Source organism: Rhineura floridana, chromosome 4 (genome assembly GCF_030035675.1).
Source record: "Rhineura floridana isolate rRhiFlo1 chromosome 4, rRhiFlo1.hap2, whole genome shotgun sequence".
Classification (NCBI taxonomy): domain Eukaryota; kingdom Metazoa; phylum Chordata; class Lepidosauria; order Squamata; family Rhineuridae; genus Rhineura; species Rhineura floridana.
Window position 1 is genome coordinate 51,105,772 of NC_084483.1, and position 22,299 is coordinate 51,128,070.

General features: G+C 40.8%; 1 protein-coding gene across 3 annotated transcripts in view; it reads left to right on the forward strand.

The window, feature by feature from the left end:
* Positions 1-22,299, forward strand: part of PRIM2 (DNA primase subunit 2) — a 145,385-nt gene that overhangs the window by 58,951 nt on the left and 64,135 nt on the right. For all 3 annotated transcript variants that reach the window (XM_061623049.1, XM_061623048.1, XM_061623047.1), the window contains 4 exons: positions 5,455-5,522; positions 7,092-7,164; positions 8,586-8,771; positions 21,618-21,744. In XM_061623049.1, coding sequence (XP_061479033.1) covers positions 5,455-5,522; positions 7,092-7,164; positions 8,586-8,771; positions 21,618-21,744 — 454 coding nt within the window. The remainder of the gene's footprint in view (positions 1-5,454; positions 5,523-7,091; positions 7,165-8,585; positions 8,772-21,617; positions 21,745-22,299) is intronic.

Genomic DNA, 22,299 nt, shown 5'->3' on the forward strand with positions numbered 1-22,299 from the left:
CTCTCCCCAGTCCTAGCCTTCCTCTGATTTCTTGACTATTGTCTCCATTTTGGTTAATGACTGTGCGGAGGTATTGATAATCCTTGACAAGTTCAATGTCCTCATTGTCAACTTTAAAGTTACATAAATCTTCTGTTGTCATTACTTTAGTCTTTTTGATGTTCAGCTGTAGTCCTGCTTTTGTGCTTTCCTCTTTAACTTTCATCAGCATTCATTTCAGATCGTTACTGGTTTCTGCTAGTAGTATGGTATCGTCTGCATATTTTAAATTATTGATATTTCTCCCTCCAATTTTCACACCTCCATCTTGATCCAGTCCCGCTTTCCATATGATATGTTCTGCATATAGATTAAACAAATAGGGTGAAAAAATACACTCCTGTCCGATTGGGAACCAATCAGTTTCTCCATATTCTGTTCTTACAGTAGCCTCTTGTCCAGAGTATAGGTTACGCATCAGGACAATCAGGTGCTGTGGCACCCCCATTTCTTTTAAAGCATTCCATAGTTTTTCATGATCTACACAATCAAAGGCTTTGCTGTAATCTATAAAGCACAGGTGATCTGTGGTGCTTCTTCCCTTTCTAAATCCAGCTTGGACATCTGGCATTTCTCGCTCCATATATGGTAAGAGCCTTTGTTGTAGAATCTTGAGCATTACTTTACTTGCATGGGATATTAAGGCAATTGTTCGATAATTACTGCATTCCCTGGGATCCCCTTTCTTTGGAATTGGGATATATATTGAACGCTTCCAGTCTGTGGGCCATTGTTTAGTTTTCCATATTTCTTGACAAATTTTTGTCAAAATTTGGACAGATTCAGTCTCAGTAGCTTGTAGCAACTCTATTGGTGTGCCATCTGTTCCTGGTGATTTGTTTCTTCCAAGTATTTTAAGAGCAGCTTTCACCTCACATTTTAAAATTTCTGGTTCTTCATCATATGGTTCCTCTGTGAATGAATCTGTGAGCCTTGCATCTCTTTTATAGAGTTCTTCAGTGTATTGCTTCCATCTTCCTTTTATTTCATCTTGGTCAGTTGGTGTGTTCCCCTGTTGATTATTCAACATCCCTACTTGTGGTTTAAATTTCCCTTTCATTTCTCTAATACAGTGATTTTCAACCTTTTTCATCTCATGGCACACTGACAAGGCGCTAAAATTGTCAAGGCACACCATCAGTTTTTTAAGATTGTGTTTAAAGTTCAATAACTAAAATTTTAATCGTGTTATTTTTTAAAAAAATAAATCAGTGGGAAAGCTGTGCTTGGTGATTTTTCATGATGTCCCTTGTCCGAGGGCGGATGGTTGACAGGCATACCCTCAAGTCCTCCTCCAGTGTTTGAAGCTGCTACCTGTTCTTGCTCTTCATTGTGTTCATAGCAGAGAAACCAGCCTCACAAAGATAAGATGTTGAGAAAGAAAGAAGTGCTTTAATCGCCATCTTTGTGATGATGGGGTATTCCTCTCGGAGAGACAACCAGAATGAGGCCATATCTGTTGATGAGTGTTTCAGTTTCAGTCCTCTATTATTTCTTTCTGTCAGCTCATCTTCTTCTGCAACAGTTAATTCTGCTGACTTGCACGCACTTAACACAAATGGATCTCTCACCCAGTCCAAGGAAGATACATCAAGTGATGGGAAATACTTTTCAATGTTTTTACTCAGCAGTGACAAACTTTGTAGAATTAAATCAACAAGATTTCTGTCCAGTCTGCAACTTTCTGTCAGTTCATACATTTCAACTTTGTTCTCTTTTTTGATTCTGGCTCCCCACAGTGTTAGTTTTTCCATAAAGGAGATAACTTTGTCAGTACAAGTAAGAATATTTTCATTCTTTCCCTGCATACTCTTGTTAAGAGTGTTCAAAGCTTGGAAAATGTCAGCTAGGAATGCAACTTTATTGCACCAGGTCTCATCACTAAGCAGGTCAGCCAGCTCAGACTCTTCTGACGTAAAAAAAATTAGAAGCTCTTCCCGCAGTTCATACAACCTTGAAAGCACCCACCCTCGAGATAGCCATCTCACTTCCGTGTGCAGTAGAAGTTGTGTGTGAGCAGCTTCCAAGGCAGAACACGGTACTGAAAACAACCTCCATTTTAATGGCCTACTCTTGATGTAGTTAACCATTTTGATCGTCTCAGCCAGTACTTTTTGGAGTTCAGGTAGTACTGATTTTGAAATGAGGGCCTCTGTGTGCAGGAAACAGTGTGTAAAAACAATGCCAGGGTTCTTTTGTTTGGCCAGTGCGATGAATCCTCTTAGGCCTCCCGACATAGAGGGAGCACCGTCTGTGCAGATGCTGATGCATGATTTCCATGACAAATCATGAGAATTGAAATAGATGTTGGTAAGTTCAAAAATGTCTTGGCCTCTTGTTGTTTCTGGAAGTGATTTGCAAAATAATTGTTCAATGATGTCTCCATTAAAACAAACCTGCTGAATGCTAGGAATTGAGCTTTTCCAGTGGTGTCAGTTGACTCGTCCAACTGGATAGCAAAGAAATCGGCTTCTTTAATGTTAGCTATCACTTGTGACTCAATGTCTTGAGACATGTCCTGTATACACCGACTAACAGTGTTATCTGACACAGGGATTTTCAAGATCTCTTTTTCATATGTTTCGCCAAACATAATATTTACAATTTTACAGCACGCTGGTAAAATTAATGACTGAGCAATTGTATGAGATTTCATCTTTTTTGCCACGATTTTGGCAATGGCATAACTTGCTTCTTGAGCTTTGTCAGAAATAGTTGTTATTTTGGTAAATTGTTTAGCCTGACGTTTGATCAGCTATAACCCTTTTAAAATAATCAATTGGTTTCTCACATAAATGTGAGTGCTTTGTGTGACGGTGTCCCTGCCCTTCGGGGATTCAAACCTCCTGCCTAAAATTAGATTGCGCACAGCTGATGGGTGGACAGCAGCACAAGGAAGCCACTCAGGCATGCAGCCAAAGAGTCTCTTCCCCCATCCGCACGAACAACTGACTGACTGACCGGCCGACAAAGTTCTCGAGGATGGAGCTCTTGCCTGCGCTGTGAGTGCCCACCATGTTCTCGCGTGAGCAAACTCCTGCGGCACACCTGCGGACCATTTGCAGCACACCAATGTGCTGCGGCACAGCGGTTGAACGCTGCTCTAATATTTTGGAATAAGGCTCTTGTTGTTCCCTTTTTGTTGTCCTATTTCTATACAATATTGTAATAGTTCTTTTTGTCCCTACATACTAGTTGCTGTATTGTTGCATTTAGGGTTCTGACCGTGTTTCTATCTCCTTTTGCTTTTGCTTTCCTTCTCTCTTTAACCATTTAAGAGTTTCTTCAGTCATCCATAGAGCTCTTTCTCTCTTTTTAACTAGAGGTATCCTCTGTTTGCATTCTTTCCTGATAATATCTCTGACTTCAATCCATAGTTCTTCTGGTTCTCTATCAACTAATTTTAAAACCTCAAACCTGTTCCTTATTTGATCTTTATATTCTTCTGGGATTTTATTTAAATTGTCTTTGGCATTAGGATTACTTTGTTCTTCTTCTTTAGCTTTACTCTGATTTGCGATATGACCAGTTTATGATCTGTACTGCAGTCTGCTCCTGGTCTTGTTTTTGCAGAAAGTATGGAACTTCTCCATCTTCTGCTACCAATTATATAATCAATTTGATTCCTATATTGACCATCTGGTGATGTCCAGGTGTACAGTCTTTTTGGTTGCTCAAAAATGTGTTTGCAAGAAACAAATTATTGGCTTCACAGAATTCAATAAGTCTTTCTCCTGCTTCGTTTCTGTCTCCTAGGCCCCATTTCCCCACAATTCCTAGTTCTTCTCTGTTCCCTACTTTTGCATTCCATTCCCCCATGATTATCAACACATCTTGTTTCGGTGTGTGATCAATTTCCTCCTGTACTTCTGCGTAAAATCTGTCCAATTCTTCTGCGTTTGCCATTGGAGCATAGACTTGGATGATGGTTATGTTAATAGGTCCTAATTGCTTTTGCTACATTACTTCTCACTATTAAAGCAACCCCGTTTCTTCTTGATTTCTCATTTCCTGCATAAAATATTTTGTAGTTGCCTGACTGAAAATGTGCCATTCCTGTCCATTTTAATTCACTCACGCCAAGTATTGTAATGTTGATGTGTTCCATTTCTTGCTTGACAATTTCTGACTTTCCCTGATTCATGCTTCTCATATTCCATGTTCCTATTGTGTGCGTTGTACAACTCTGGATTCTCCTTTCGCATCTGTGCGCATCAGCCTCTGGGATTCCTTTTGGCTTTAACCCAGCTGCGTCATTAGTCACAGCGCTACTCATACTTGTCCTTTGTTCTTCCTCAGTAGCTCGGTGAGTGCCTTCTGACCTGGGGGTCTCATCATCCATCACTATCTCGTGTTGCATTTTGGATCCTCTGTTCATAGGGTTTTCATGGTAAGAGGTATTCAGAGGTGGTTTACTATTGCCTTCCTCTGAGTTTGGATGCATCTTAGTCTGGTGTCTCAGCTTTGACCATTCCTCCTTGGGTGCCCCTGCTAGGAGTCTAGCCTCTTGGTCTAGACTCCCAATGGCATTACTCTCAGCTTCTTCAACACTCTCAAACCCCCTCACTACGTTAAGGTGTGCATCCTAAAGGGGGGAAATGTAAAGTTTGTTGCATGCGTCTTAAAAAATAAATTAACTTGTAATCCTTATCACAGCCATTGAAGGTAAATTGATTCTATTATGACCATATTGCAGATGGTTCTGGGGAGGGGTAGAGGTTGAGAATCGTTATGACTACTTGTTGATTTTAGTGATAGGTCTGAACTGGGAACTTCAACCGTAGCTGCTAAGCTCCAGCAGCATAGAAGAAACCTTGGATGTTCATCTAAAGAAACAAGTGTAATATTGTAAAGGAATTCTGTTTTGTAAGACTTAACTATACTGAGAGTCGGTTGTAGCAGAGTTTTCTGTGGAAACAGTTATTGAAACATTGATTTCTTTAGTACTTTGTCAGGAGTGTATTTGGCACAGAAGTGGGTAGGTGCTCCTTGTCATAAGCAGAAGTAAGGTAGTTTAAATGCAATGGTTAATGGTTCTCTGAAGCAGCAGCTGGTGAACTAACTACCTTGGGTTGATTTAGGGATAGATTTAATTGAAAGGTTAAAAGCGTATGTGGAAGACTGATAGAAATATGAGCTTAATGGAGAGAGTACAAAGATGGTAAACAAATGGAGGTTGCAAAAGTGTTGGTGACAGAAGAGCTGTTGATATTTCTTTCCTAAGAATGGACTCAGCAGGCAAGATTGAATGTGTAGGAAACAGTGAAGGTCCAATTGTTTTATGAAGGCTAACTGATGAGTTAGTTAATATGGCATTGTTTGGATTATTAGTAACTGTGTAGTTTGTACTAAGAATAGTTTAAAAAATAGAATGCATTTCATTGGATCTTTGTGACCTTTTAAAATACTTTTCAGCTAACAGCACGATCACTGCCCGTTGTACAAACTGATGAGAGACTCCAGCCTCTGCTCAGTCATCTCAGGTAATATATCTACATATTTTTCTGTAATATTTACCGCCCCCCCCAACTCAAAAGGAGCAGTATTTCTGGGTGGTCCAACAGGCAACAGATGGGGTGGTGACTGGGTATGTGGCGGCACCTAGAGGCACTGGAAGGAGTGCCAGGCAGTTGTAACTGTTGCCTTCAGCAAGCAGCTATTTAAATTTTCACATAATTGGCATTGATATAGTGTTGATTTTGAGAAATGCTACATTGGGATGGGGCCACAAGCATTCTGGAGAAGTTTAAATGGCGTCTCGCTTCAGGCAGCAGATGCTGCTGCTATCTTGTGCATCTCACTGTTCTTAAAACTTTTTTTAAAGGGGGCCAGCCCGACCAGTGCAGGCATGTTTCAGTGGTGGTGGACCTTATTGGGCCCTTGCCATTTGCCCAACCATTCCTTGTGCAGATGCTGGGCCTGATCTGACTTCTGATAGCCTCACGGTTTTAGTTATTTGGTCTAATGTGGCACTTGCTCCCTCTCCCCTCTGAATGTATTCTTCTGGTTGCAGCAGCTGAGCAGGGTCACCTCACTACCCCTAATGTTGGGCTCAGAGTGGGGACCGCAACATGAAGTGCTGCACTCTGTTTCTTCTTTGGCCTCTGCAGCACATGGTGGAGTTCACTCATCTCTCTCCCAACTCCAAAATATGGAAATATGTTGTCATAGATATTTTAAATACATAGAATAAAGTAGATCTTTGGATTTGTATTTTTATTTACAAACAGTTTTAACCTGTACTTGGATTGATCACAACATAATCTTTGAATATCATATTGCAATAATTGTGTGACAACCTGAGTAACATTAAGTAATGCAAGTGTTTCTACATAATGAGCTTGTCTTAGCAGATAATAAGCAGTGTTGTTGTCACACAACATCTGCTTTCAGTCAACGCTTCAACCTTATCCCTTAAGTAAGATTTGTCTCCTATTTCAACAAAAAAGTTTTGTCCTTGGAAAAATGAGCCCCACTACTTGAAATTAATGCAGAATATTATCCTTCACTTAGAATATTTTTTAAAAAATAGTCATGGTTTTATTCCATATACTATTGAGTTGTCTCCTCATAGAGCTCTATAATATCTCATTAGGAATGTTGATATAATTCTCTGATGAATTCAAGAAGATACACTTTTTCTAGTACCTTTAATGTAAAAAATCTAAGGAATCTATGCCCCAAGTCCAGAAATACTTTCTTTGGGCAACTGCTTTGTTAATCTTCAGATATTTTGCTCATACTTGTAATGTAATGTCTACCTTAAGTTAGGATTCTGGGCACATTTCCCAGGGGGGGAAATGCTACAAAAGAAATGTATCAGCATGTCCATATGGTGAAATGTCAGAAAAGTGTTGGATAAAGACAGTTTTTAAGTAGTTTAGTATGTTCTAATTACATTTGCTGAATTATTAAATGATTTCCCCCCTAAAATTCATGGAAACGAATGCATATTTAACGTTAAGTTTCCATGGTAACAAGACTGCCTTCTTGAATTTCTGAAAATTGCATTTACCACAAGTAATCTCCTTCCTTTGTATTTCACCATACAGTCATGCATATGTTGGCCCAGATTACAGCACTGCAAAAAATACTGGGAAAATTTCATTAGAACAGATTGATGCTGTAAGTATTTTATGCTTTTAAATTGAATTTCATATTGCCCTGTTCCAGCATGCACTTTAGATGAAAAAGCTGACTTCCATATGCAAATAATAATAGGTTGAATTCAGAGAAAGTTGCTTGTGCATTAGTCCCATTGAAATCAGTGGCACAAGGTTATGGTTTAACATGAAATCAATGAGATTAATGCACAACTCACTTCCTCTGGATCTAACCCATATAAAGGGTATAAAGTAGTGGAATTGGATATACAGGTTTGCTTTAAAACCACTCACACAATAAGATTTGCTCATATGAATGCTAGCCTGAAGGAATCGCAGGATAGCAAATATATCAAACAAAATATTTTGTGTATTTTAAAATATGGAACGTAAGAAAAGCCCTGCTATATCAGACCAAAGACCCATTCCTGTTCTCACAGTGGTCAACCAGATGCCCACGAGCAGGACCTGAGTGTAACAGCACTCTCCCTGTGATTCCCAGCAAGTAGTATTCAGAGGCAGATTGCCTGTGACAATGGAGGTAGGATGTAGTATTTGTGGCTATTATTATTTGGTGTTATTTCTGAACAGGCCTAGTAACGCTTATAAAATGCCTGTAAGGTAGACCAGTAGTGTTGTCCACATATTATAACATTCATTTACCTTAATATAGTAGCTTAATACTGCTGATGGTTATTTTATTATTAAAGCTGACATCTTATATCTAAGAAATGAAAGCAATAATAGTTGAGAAAACAAACTTAAATTGTATCCAGCAGTGTATTTGAATAAATGTAAGTCTCTTTTAAAGCTTTGTCTGATATTTGTGTGTTTGTTTTATGCACCAGTCTTCCCCAACTTGGTGCCCTCCAGATGGTTTGGGCTATGATAGGAAGTGTAGTCCAACAACATCTTGAGAGCACCAGATTGGAGAAGTGTGCTTTAGACAAACCTGAAATCTGATAGGATGATGGGCAATATAAAAATATTTGTAATATATTCAAGAGATAGTCACAGATATTTGATATCAGTGCCATCAATATAGAGTATTTATTTATTATTTTATTTATATCCCGCCCTTCCTCCACACTTTCTTTGGGGAAAACCGCTATTAAGATAACAATCAGTATCCATATTTTAAACTGGTGACTAATTAACCATACTGATTAATGCTTTCCGCTAGAATAAAGATAATTTCTTTTTTAATAAATGTACTTCTGTGTTGCATTTATTCTTGTATTATGTACAGAAAGAAATATTAGATTTGAATGCTTATAGGCATATTGAAGTTGCAAAAGAGATTTACTCATAGTCCCTATAGCCTCTGCATATACTTCTGTCCTCAAGATGTTCACCTTTGTAAATGGATTTAATTAGTGATCAAAATACAGCCTGTAAGCTGCTCTAGTCAATAGGTCTTTAATACAAGTTTTCTTGTTGCAGCTGTCTGTTAAATCATTTCCTCTCTGCATGCGCCAGCTGCACAAAGCTCTGTGTGATAACCATCATCTCCGTCATGGAGGCCGTATGCAATATGGCTTGTTTCTAAAAGGTATTGGCTTAACACTAGAACAAGCTCTGCAGTTCTGGAAATCTGAATTCATCAGAGGAAAAGTGGATGCAGACAAGGTAAATTACTTGTTGGGAGTACTGTTCAGTCCTTACTTGATCTTTGATGAATACTTGCATAATCCGCACACATTGTTTATGCACATTGGGGATAGTTGCTTAGACTACAACTAGTTAACATAAATAACAAAAGCATCTGCTTTCCCATCTATTCTTCACAGTGGATACTCATCATGATTCTGTTCGCATTATAAGTTTATTTTTTTTAATTCCTTTTGATGTTTGGAAAAATCACAAAAAGAAAATAGAAAACGTATCTACAATATTGAAAAACATTATCAATATTTGTTTTTAAAATCAATAAAAGGACCCAATTCCACTACAAAGCCATACATTCCTTTATCCTCCATTCCTTAACCTGGCAATTTTGATAAGCTTGTACATTTTGAGCTATTCTCCAAACTCTACTGATCGAGTTTTTTGTATAGCATGGTTGAATAAACAAATATGCACCACTTGCTTTACCAATTGAAAAGTAGCCAACATAACACCAGTTTTAAAGGAGAGATTGATCGTGGGGTGGGGTGGAGGAAATTACAGACTTGTTATGGCTAATGTCTACCCTGGGTAAATTTGTGGAAAGCATAATTAAAACTAGAATGAATAAATTTATATGTCCTCTTCAGGCATTCTAAATGTGTTTCTAGAGAGGGGTGTAGAACCATGTGAGCACATTGATTGGGAAGGTCAGCGTGGAGGGGCAAGGTTGACTTGCACAGTCCCAAGGCCTCTTTGTGGATACAAATGAAACCTGAAGAGTGCTATTGAAGAACAAGTTTGGCAGAGGAACAATTCATATGACTTCTACAAAGGAAAGCCTTGCCATCACCAAGAGGAGCAAGTTTTTTGAGAGTATCAGCAAGCACATGAAATAGCAGTTCGTGAAATAGAAGAGGTATGGTAGACATTCCATACTTAAACTTCCAGAAAGCTTTTCCAGAAAGCAATTGCAAAAAGCTTCCAAGTAAGTGTAGAAGTCATGGGGTAAGAGGAGAGATGATCTTGTGGATGAGCATCTAGGTAAAGAATAGGAAACAGAGGATGGTGGTAATAAATCTACAGTTCTCAAAGCGGAGGGAAGTAAGTAGTGCTCTGCCTCGGCACCTGCTTTGCTTCATTTTTCTGCTGAGATTGGATATAAACTTTATATGATCAAGCAATTGTTTGCCATTTCTCAGTGCTCTTGATGATGATGCCAGAATGGCATAGAAGGAGGTCTGCCACACTATTGCTGTAGTGTTGTCCAGTGGGAACTGCATGTAGCTGTGCATTCTTTTTCTTCTGCCTTTTAAAGGCAAGGAAAAAGTGCTTTGCAGTGGCAGCTGCTCATCTAGCTTTAAATGAAGGAGAAAACTATCTATGAGGTGGGAGATGGTCTGTTATGACATTGCAGGAATTTCACCTTGAAGTTAATGTGTTCAGGAATGAAAAATGAAAATGAGCAACTTGATGCATGTTTGCAGTAGTGCTTTTGTGCCCCTGGAAGTAGCTTTCCAATTTAAGATATTCCAGGACATTAGAATGAGATTTTAAAATGAAAGGATATAATAATGCATACAGCTGCTTTCTTTCTCCTTGAGCTTATAAATATATACAGTACTGCTTATTCAAAGTGAAAAATGTTATTCCTGTGAAATTTGTGGAAACAAGAAAAATTGATTTGCAATACCACAGAATGACAATTAATATTTAAATATTTTTCTGGAACAGATAATTCCTCTTTGCATGAGTCATCAAGAGACAAGCAAGTCATGTAGTTAATTAAATTATGGTTTGATTAAATTATATTTTAGATAAGTCAATTATTAAAATGAAATGGGTGCCTCTGATTATATACATTAGTTTAAGTAGAAATAATTTTTGTTATATTTCATTTTCCATATTCTGTACATTTTTCACACTTCTATGGTGACATCTGAGTAAGTCATATAGACCCATTGTAATCAATTTACTTAATACATTGAATCAATAGACTTAAATATATCTATTCTGAGTATGACAGACTGGACATCACCCTATTTTTTTTTTGTTTAGTAGTACTGAACTGTATTGTGACAACAGTGTCTTGAGTAGGTGTTTGTATGAAATAATCAAACCCAGATAAATGCAAAGTGAATGTTGAACTGAAAAATGTAAGAATATTGACTGAGCTTGAGGATTAATTCAGGGTGCTTGTACTAGCTTTTAAAAAAAAGTTTTTAACAATTGACCCCTCTGTCATATATAAAATTCCTTGGCAAACATGCCTGAGTAGTTTGGTTTCCCATCTCACCCCCAGATGGAAATTACTTATTTTTAGTATTATTTATTAAATTTATATTCTGCCCTTCCTCCTAGAAGGAGCCCAGGGTGGCAAACAAAACACTCTGAAACATCTTAAAAACCAAGCATCTTTAAAAACATGTTAAAAAAACTCATTAAAAACATCTTTTAAAGAAAACTTTTAAAAACATCTAAAAAAGGAATCCCAACGTATATGCAGACTGGAATAAGGTCTCTACTTAAAATAATTGTTGAAAGAGAAAGGTCTTCAGTAGGCACCAAAAAGATAATAGAGATGGTGCCTGTCTAATATTTAAGAGGAGGAAATTCAAAAGGATAGGTGCCACAGAACTAAAAGTCCACTTCCTATGTTGTGTGGAGCGAACCTCCTGATAAGATATCTGCAGATGAATAAGATGGTATCTAGTATCTTACCTGCAGAGTGACTGGGTATATAAGGGGTAAGACTATCTTTCAACTATCCTGAAAGCTGTACAGGACTTTGTACACCAAAACCAGAACCTTGAACTTGGCCCAGTAGCTAATAGACAGCCAGTGCAATTCTTTAGTAGTGGGGTAATGATATTGGCAATACCCTTCCAGAGTGAGCAATTGCACCACCGCATTTTGCACCAGTTGCAGCTTCTGGACCAACCTTAAGGGCAGCTCCACATAGAGCGCATTATTTATTTATTTATTTATTTATTATTATTATTATTTATTGCACTTTTAAACCGCCCTTTAGCAACAGGCTCTCAGGGCGATGTACAACAGAATAAAACCACATTTAAAAATCAGCAAATGTGGATTACAACATATAGATATAAAAACACATTAAGACAAAATTAATAGAGATTACAATTAATTAACTATAAAATTAAAATTAAAACTAAGATTAAAATGCCTGGGCAAAGAGGTAGGTCTTTACCTGGCGCCGAAAAGATATCAAAGAAGGCGCCAGGCGTATCTCGTCAGGGAGGGCATTCCATAATTCGGGGGCCACCACCGAGAAGGCCCTAGATCTCGTTATTGCTCTCTGGGCCTCCTTGTGAGTTGGAACCCGGAGAAGGGCCTTCGACGTCGAGCGCAGCGAACGGGTAGGTTCATAGTGGGAGAGGCGTTCCATCAGGTATTGCGGTCCGGTGCCGTTAAGGGCTTTATAGGTAAGAACCAACACTTTGAATCTGGCCCGGAAACGTATTGGTAGCCAGTGCAGTTGGGCCAGGACGGGTGTTATATGATCAGATCTTTTAGTCTGAGTGAGAACTCTGGCCGCAGCATTCTGCACCAGCTGAAGTTTCCGAACTGTCTTCAAAGGTAACCCTACGTAGAGTGCATTACAGTAGTCCAATCTAGAGGTTACCAGAGCATGGATAACTGAGGCAAGGTTCTCCCTGTCCAGATAGGGTCGTAGTTGGGCTACCAGCCGAAGCTGGTAGACGAGGCTACCTGAGCCTCCAGAGAGGAGCGGATCTAATAAGACCCCCAAACTACGGACCTGCTCCTTTAGGGCGAGTGTAACCCCATCTAGGGTAGGTTGGACATCAACCATCTGGGCAGAGGGCCCCCCCACCAACAGCATCTCAGTCTTGTCAGGATTGAGTCTCAGTTTATTAGCTCTCATCCAGACCATTATCGCGACCAGGCAGCGGTTTAGTACATTAACAATCTCACCTGAAGAAGATGAAAAGGAGAAATAGAGCTGCGTATCATCAGCATATTGCTGAAAACGCACTCCAAAACTCCTAATGACCTCGCCCAGCGGCTTCATATAGATATTAAAGAGCATGGGGGACAGAACTGAGCCCTGCGGGACCCTATATTGGAGTACCCAGGGCCTTGAGTAATGCTCCCCAAGCACCACCTTCTGGAGACGGTTCTTGAGGTAGGAGCACAGCCACTGCCAAGCAGTGCCTCCAACTCCTAAATCCGCAAGTCGCCCAGAAGGATACCATGGTCGATGGTATCAAAAGCCGCTGAGAGATCAAGGAGAACCAACAGAGTTACACTCCCTCTGTCCTTCTCCTGACAGAGGTCATCATACAGGGCGACCAAGGCCGTTTCTGTACCAAACCCCGGCTGAAAGCCCGATTGAAATGGATCCAGATAATCAGTTTCATCCAAAAGAGCCTGGAGCTGGCGAGCGACCACACGCTCTAGGACCTTGCCCAGAAAAGGAACATTTGCTACCGGTCTATAGTTGTCAAGATTGTCGGGGTCCAAGGAGGGTTTTTTTAGGAGCGGTCTCACCACCGCCTGCTTTAGGCAGAGTGGGACCACTCCCTCTCGTAAAGAGGCATTAATCACCTCCTTGGCCCAGCCGGCTGTTCCATTTCTGCTAGCTTTTATTAGCCACGAGGGGCAAGGATCCAGAGCAGAAGTGGTCACCCGCACCTGTCCAAGCACTTTGTCCACATCCTCGAGCTGTACCAACTGAAATTCATCCAATAAAACAGGACAAGACTGTGCTCCGGACACCTCATTGGATTCAACTGCAACAATGTTGGAGTCAAGGTCCCGGCGGATGTTCATGATCTTGTCTTGGAAGTGTCTCGCAAACTCGTTACAGCGGGCTATTGATGGTATCATTGCGTCCTGAGGACCAGAATGTAAAAGTCCCCGGACAATTTTATAAAGTTCCGCTGGGCAGTTAGAAGATGACTGAATGGAGGCAGCAAAGTACTGCTTCTTTGCTGCTCTCACTGCCTTCACATAGAGTTTGGTAGAGGCCTTCACAAGTGCATGATTACAGGCGTCGGGAGTTCGTCTCCATTTCTCCTGTCGAAATCAGAGGCTTTGCTGTAATCTATAAAGCTCAGGGTGATTTCCTTCTGAAATTCCTTGGTCCATTCCATTATCCAACGTATGTTTGCAATATGATCTCTGGTGCCTCTTCCCTTTCTAAATCCAGCTTGGACATCTGGCATTTCTCGCTCCATATATGGTAAGAGCCTTCGTTGTAGAATCTTTACTTGCATGAGATATTAAGGCAACAATTTGATAATTGCCGCATTCCCTGGGATCCCGATTCTAGGGAATTGGGATGTATATTGAATGCTTCCAGTCTGTGGGCCATTTTTTAGTTTTCTATATTTGTTGACAAATTCTTGTCAAAATTTGGACAGTTTATGCCATCTGTTCCTGGTGATTTTTCTTCCAAGTATTTTAAGAGCAGCTTTCACCTCACATTCTAAAATTTCTGGTTCTTCATCATAAGCTTCCTTCGTGAATGAATCTGTCATCCTGTCATCTCTTTTGTAGAGTTCTTCAGTGTATTGCTTCCATCTTCCTTTTATTTCATCTCAGTCAGTCTGTGTGCACTCAATCCGTCTCCTATCTTGCTTCATCACTCTTAGCTCCGAGGTATACCAAGGAGCCAATTGAGCTCTGCAGCGGAGAGGGCGCACCGGGGCGATCGCATCAGCTGCCCGGGTCATTTCCGTATTCCACAGAGTGACCAGGGTTTCGACAGGAGCGTCAGTTTTATCAGCCGGAAAACTCCCTAGAGCCTTTTGAAAACCTTCAGGATCCATCAGTCTCCGGGGACGGACCATCTTAATTGGTCCTCCACCCTTGCAGAGCGGAGAACACATTGTGAGTCTAAACCTCAATAGGCGGTGATCTGTCCATGACAAAGGAATAGATGTAAAATTCCTCACTCCCAGATCACCATCCCCTAATCCAGTGGCAAAAATCAAGTCTAGAGTGTGCCCCGATATATGCGTAGGGCCAGTAACAAATTGAGACAGCCCCATGGCTGTCATGGCGGTCATGAAGTCCTGAGCCACTCCAGACAAAGCGGTCTCGGCATGAATGTTGAGATCCCCCAATACCAAAAGTTTGGGGGATCGCAACAGTAAATCCGAGACCACCTCTGTCAGCTCAGTTAGGGAAGCTGTTGGGCAGCAGGGTGGACGGTACACCAACAGTATTCCCAGTCTGTCTCGCTGACCCAACACAATATGAAGACACTCCAGACCATTAGCCACATGGATAGGGTGCCTAACAAGAGGGATGGAACTTCTATAGACCACAGCGATTCCCCCTCCCCGACCCTCGGATCTACCCAGATGCTGGACCGAGTACCCAGGTGGGCACAACTGGGTGAGATTAATACCTCCCAGATCCCTCACCCAGGTCTCGGTAATAAATGCCAGATCGGCCACCTCATCCACAATTAAATCATGGATGAGGGAGGTTTTATTATTTACCGATCTGGCATTAAAAAGCAGCAACTGGAGATCCGAGAGTTGGCTGATAGAACTACCAGCAATCCTATGGGTGTGGGGAGGACCGGAACACGGCACAGCCACCAATTGTCTGGGCCGAGTTCCCCTAGGCTGGCATGTCCTCACAGCGCCATACCTCCCATTACCCGTCACTACGCTGACTGGGGCCCCCGCTGGTCCTCCCTCCCAATACACTATCCTCCCGCCCAGGCACATGATAAATAAAATAAATAACAAAACACAAAATCTATACACACTCACACACTCACTCATACAAGCACTCATAGATCCAAACAATATAAGAGTAACAGCAGCGCCTCAACAGTCAACTGGCATCATGAGCGGTAGCCGTGGCGGTAGGGGCCCAAGAACGGTGGAATGGCAGCGCCCCACAACCAAACAAACAACGGCAATGGCAGCGACCACGAAGCCGTAAAGTCCGGGCAGAAGCAACAGCAGTCAGCGGCAGCGGCGACGACCCCCAGAACAACTCGAGGCCGTCGAGATGGAACAAAAATGAAGCGGCACCCGGGGCTGCGACAGCCGCAAGAACGGCAATGGCGGCTCGAGTGAAGGACCGCAGTAGCAACAGCGGCGGGCAGCACCCAGGTCCGCGGCAGCCGCCACAACGGCAGCAGCGGCCCGGGGCGCAAGGCCGCACAGCAGCAACCGCAGGATGACGCCCGGACCCGCGGAACCGCAACGACGACGACGACATCCCAAGGCGCAAAACCACAGCAGCGGCAGGGCGACGCCCGGGTCCTCAGCAGCCGCGGCGGCGGGCAGTGCCTGGGCCCACAGCAAGAGCAGCAACGGTGGCCCGAGCCGTAGGGCGGCAACAACAGCAGCAGCAGGGCGGAGTCCCGAGCAGCAGCCAGCCTGCACGCGAGCAGGCAGCGACGGCGGAGATGGAAGGCCGTGACGGCATTACAGTAATCCAGCCTGGAGGTTACCAGTGCATGGACAACACTGGTCAGCCTATCCCAGTCCAGAAACAGCTGCAGGTGTCTTACCAGCCAAAGGTGGTAAAAGGCACTCCTAGCTACTGAGGTCACCTGGGCCTCTAGCAACAAAGATGGATCCAGGAGCATCCCCAGACTGTGAACATGCTCTTTCAGAGGAGACTACGACCCCATCCAAAGCAGTCAGCTGACCAGTTATACAAACTTGGGAACCACTAATCCACAACGCCTCCATCTTGCTAGGATTCAGAGTTAGTTTATTGGCCCTCATCCAGCCCACCAACTAGTCCAGACACCAGTCTAGGGCTTGCACGGCCTTTCCCATTTGAAATGTTACAAAGAAATAAAGCTGGGTATCAGCGTACTGCCGACACCTTGCCCCAAATTTCTTGATGACGTCTCCTAAAGGCTTCATATAGATGTTAAACAGAATTGAGGACCAGATGGTACACTGTGGCACCCCACAGCATAACTGCCAGGGGACCAAGACAATCACCCAATGCTATTCTCTGAAAATAACCTTGGAGATGGGATGGGAACCACTGTAAAACAGTGCTGTCGATACCCATCTCACCAAGTCAGCTCAGATAGTATACCATGGTTAATGGTATCAAAGTTTATCAATTCCCTAAAAACTGGATGCTGATAACTAGGTTTTTGCAATATTTTTTCAGCCTTGGGCAAGAAATATAGTTCTACAGAAAAGTGTGCATTTCCATCCCTGATAAGTTTCCATTGATCTATCCTTTGTTACTGGTAACGGCTTCCTATTACAACATAGCTTTAACTGTAGTAAAAGGCTTCAAATTAGTCTGGGAGCAAGCTTAGTAAAGGAAAGTTCTTTTCCTTGATTCCAGTTGCCAGGGGCTCTGGTTGGGTGCACATTGTGACTGGGTCAAGTGAGTGTAGTTTTTGTAATGCTTCACATTAAGAGCTTTCAGATGATACCAGATACTAGTTCTGTTAACAATGCAATATCATAGTGTATACTGATCAGAAGTTCTGGAACAAGGCAAAGAATGGAAGTCTCTCCCTGCCATGTAACAGAGGGCGATGCCATAGAAATTATTAGTCTGTAGACATTTCACTCAAATGACACCTCCGTTTATCTTTGTGTTGCATACCTACCCTCAGGACGACACTTTTGATGATGCAGTTATCAATGTGAAGGATTTTTGTATGCTATTGAAACTAGTACATCCATCTATTAACTGAATTTAAGGCCAAATTACTTGTTAAAGAACATTATTTTGAATAAATATTGCAGCTCTATTACCATAAATTAATGTCTAAATTAATGAAGCTAGTCGGTTGCTCCATATTTTCAGAATTAGCCCTGTTCATTAAACAGTGCTTGATTCAGCTTTTTAAAGGCAGCTTTTGTCTGATAATTTTTAATGAGTGTTTGGGATTTTTTGTGGTCACAATAATAATTCATAGATGATAAAGACCACGTTCACCATTATGCATCAGCTGTTTTACTTTCAGCATTACTTTTAAAATAAAGAAGTCTGACCTTGTAGACCTGAGGCCTCTTCTGGGTTAGCTGCAAAGTAGAAGATACTAATGAGAATGTCTTTGGGATATAATTATGTAGATTTAAAGGAGTGATGTACGTTTAATTATGCCCTGTAGCTAATGTAGATGCATATTAAACTAAATTGTGCCTCTGTGTATTTCCCTCTGAAATTTCTCTTTTCTCAGGCCTTAAATTACTAATCAGCTCGTTAGTATACACCAAGGTTAAGTAAACTAGTGGAATAGAGGCAGATTAGATTTTATATTGTGTTTCTAAAGCATCCTTTGAGTTGGTGAACTTAATGGTCTTGGTATAAAATAGTTTAGAATAGAACTTAGTCCTTCGGGCAGTTCGGCACTATACATGTGTGGAATATGAAAATATTGGTTTGAGATGTCTTATTGAGGCATGTGACTCCAAATAGATGAAAACCAGAGTTTTCTCTCAGTGCAAGCTATTTGTTAAAATTTAGTCACGCATAATTTAATATTGACTGTAGTATTCCTTTTCCTGCTTTAACTGTTGGCTTCAAAGCTCCAAAAACAGAGCAAGATAGAAAGTTTATTGTGTATATGTTATAATGCATTTTGAGATTCCAGTCTACTTTGAGGTGTTCATTTGGCTGTAGCTTTCTGCCCTTTCTGCTTTGTTCCCTAAGAGCAAGAAGGTGATTGTAACTTTCTCACCAGTTTGGAAATCCAGGCTTGGCCTGTTTTGAAGGTACTCTTGGTTCTGTTGTTCTCCACCCCAAAACCCACAACAAACTTGGCAGAATGCATGAGCAAATTTGATTTACTAACCACTGGATTCAACTTCAACAGATTATCAGCACTGCATTCACATGAGTCCTGCAAATATATTTTCCTAATTGTTTGAATATTGTTCTGCCACCTCCTATCCAGTCTTGAATTTACACTTTTGCAGTCAGACTATTTGTATCAAGCATTTGAGTTTGGTTCTGCCCTCTCTGAATTAAAGTAAATCAGACAGGATTCTACCAATTCACTTGTTGGGGCTGTTCCTTTGGGAAGAATTAAGAAAGGAATTGAGTAACAAATTATCTTATTTAGAAATGGGAGGACAGACCCCTTTCCCCCCAAAACACTGCATGTACATGTGTGTCAAAAGTTATTTATAATGTTTTACATTTCCTGAAAGAACATGTTTTTCCTCTTTATTTAGAATGCCAAATTTTATTGTTGCTAGATGTCTGAATATTATATACATTCCTTTGTAATTTTTATTAACGCATGCTTTGAGCTTGCAATTGTATCATTATAAGCCAATGCCAATTACTTTAAAGAAAAAGTCTGTGATGAAAATATAAGTTTTCCTTGTCTTGTGTAACAAAGCACCCCACCTTATATTCCCTACTGAATAGTTCATAACAAAGTATCAGAATGTGTACTTGTATGCACACTGTGGAAACTGCCATGTAAAACAAGAAAGCATTTCCAACCAAATTAATTTGAATTTTCTGCCACGTGTATCCGGAATTCATTTGATTTAAGGTAGTGGGAGGCACAACTGTTACGTTGATTACTAGCACAAGAGTTGTAATTTGCATTTCCAAAGTTTGAATGGATTGATCTCTGGAAGAACTAGACTGTGAGCTTGTCAAATTAGTATTTCAATGCAAGCACCATAATTTTTAGAATATAGAGTGAACAAAACTCACATAATTCTTCTTGCACTGTTTTGCTTAGAAAAATAACATGTTTTGTAAAATATACCATTAAATATAAAAGTCATAGCACAATTTTATTTCTCTTTCTTAACTAAAGGCTAAAACAACAGATTTCTTTAAAAAATACCTACTGCCTCATGTAAAATCCCCATATCTTGGAAACACAGTGGGAAAATAGGTACTGATGTAGGGAGATTTGAACAGCTGGGTTCATGTCATAGGCTGTTAATGTTTTGAAATGCCCTGTCTGTCAGTTTGATGGATGGCCTCATTAACTGCATGATTGACGTAGGATCAAATCCTTGAAAGTCCTGCTCATCCTTGAAAGTCCTGCTCATCCTTGAAAGTCCTGCTCCCTCTTCCTTGGGTGGAACTGTAACGCTGATAGGAAAGAATAACGAGGTGGCAGAAATCTTAGTTTAGATTTTGAGAAAGGGCAGGAGTACTTCATTTTCCTTTCATTTTTAGAGTTTCAGCAAATGATATGTGCTTAATTATTGCACATGTTTCCCAGGAAAATAATTATTTGGCTGTCTAGCGAATAACTTGAATTCCTTAAATATTATTTGCCTGTCACTGTTAAAAGACATGGGGTGGTCTTCAGATGTGCAGCTGGCCCTGAAATACATGCACCTCAAAGTTAAACTATTTTTTAATCTTTCCTCATTGTGTACAGCTAAAGATCGAAAACAGAGTGCTTATTCTGTCATGCTGAAGTTGTATTAGTTAGTGTGAGGTTTCAGTTGAAAGGAAAATTATGGGGAGTAAGACCCATTGAACTCACTGGCACTATTTCTGAGGAGACACACTTAAAATTGTGCTGAAAATGACAGCCAACTTCTCCTGAAGTTAAGCTCTTCCATCCCAAGGTAGCTTGGTTGTTCAAGGTAGCTCTCCAGTCACATGAGGAGGATTTTACCACACATCAGAGCAATCTGTTTGGGATTCATGATATGAAATATCAACAGAAAAGGCGAGTATATATTGGAAAGGAGCAAATTATTTTCAACAAATTAAGTCTTGATGGGGCTTGAATTTTGCTTAGAAAAATTCTTAGGTGCTCTTCAGTTTGGAACATGTTTACCTACTTGTACAGTTTTAGCTAAGATAATAAATATGATGGATTGGATCCAGAGTGTCCCTTCCATTTGCAGAAGAACTTTCATTTGCAGAGGAGACTGAGATCCAGCAGAGCCTCCCACTAAAGGAAAGGTTTGAATGATTTCCCACCATTGCCACCAATTCAGCCCTCTGTCACTGTGTACCTCCCATACTGTTCTGGGTAGCAGTAGTAGGCAGGATGGTGTTGTGTGCCTGGCTTCCAAGTGCCAACATCACTAATGCTGAGTATCACTGCTGCTTACCAAGAGGGAGAGGGGCAAGGCACGGGGTGTGCAGTGTGGGTGCAGTGGCAGGAGCCAATCAGGAGCTCCTGCTGCCACCCCCACCCTAAACCTCCCATGCCTTGTCACTTCCCCTCTTGATAAGTGATAGTGATCGGTGACAGCTATGCTCAGTGTTGGGAAAACAAGCACACAACACTGCATTACCAAGCACTGCTGGTTCTGAAGGGTCCTCTACCCTCAAGAGGAGTTGTCTAGGGAGAAGGAAGAATGACAAAAATTGTCATTCTTCCTCCCAATTGGGAGCATCCCATGAGTGGAATTCTGCACACAGGAACTCTGGATCCATCACAGTAGTTTGTCCCTTTCTCAATCATGCAGGAACTTCCCCCTAAACCATTTCTGAAGCATTATCTTGTAAAACAAACACTTTGTCATACATATACTTCAAAACCCTCATTTTGTGAGTAAGAGTTATAACATTTTAAAACCTTGTTCTCAAATTGGCTGTCAGTTTAGCTTTGATTAATTTGATTATTTTTAATAAGCCCAGCAGAAGAGGTAATTATTGTAGAAAATTGAGGAATAAATCTGCAGTGTCAACTCGCCATATTCAGAAATTATTTCCAAGTTCTATAGTAACGTACAAAAAGTCTTGCTTAACTGTCTTATGGTAACATAGTTTCAATTTTCACTCTAAAACTGTTTAGCAAGGAGATGTTATCAAATACAGCCACTCAATATCCCAGGATTTCATCCTTTTGTAGTAGCTGAAATCTGATTCCCCCCATGTGCAATTCAATTGCAAACTGACTGCTTTTTTATTAATGTTTTTGCTATTCAGTTTGACAAAGGATATGCTTACAGCATCCGGCATAACTATGGAAAAGAAGGCAAGAGAACTGACTATACTCCCTTCAGCTGCATGAAAATTATCATGTCCAATCCACCAGGCCAAGGGGATTATCATGGTGAGTGCTTTCACCTGACATGTTCACAATGCATGGAAACCCAGCTGCTTGGAAGGCAGCTGATTGGTTGGCTGTATTACTGGCAGAAGTTAGTTTTTTGCAGTTCATGGCAGTTATCCCTGGCAAGCCCAATGTGTGGTTACTGTTCTGGTGATTTGTCTCTAATAAGAGAACTAGTTCAAGCAAGAGAGATTAATTCTGCAGTGCTTCTATATATGTTTCATGAAGTTTTTTAGTGTTTCTTTTCTCTTCTTGATTCTGCTTTTCTACTCCCCGGCCCCCAAAAATATGTCTGATGACAAACAACAAAGTTCCTCAGTGCTTTTGTTTTGCTTGCAATCAATGCTTTGCTTTGCTGTCAGACAGTAATAAATCATTTGATATTTCTAATAGTGTAATATTCTCTGGGATCGTATTAAATATTTCAAATCTTATCTCTCTAGAATAAAACACTAATGGGGTAAATAACATATTTCTATTACTTGCATAAAAAATTCTTGCATTAAAGCATGTAATATGGATGCTTTATACATATATGTATTTAACTTTCTCTCT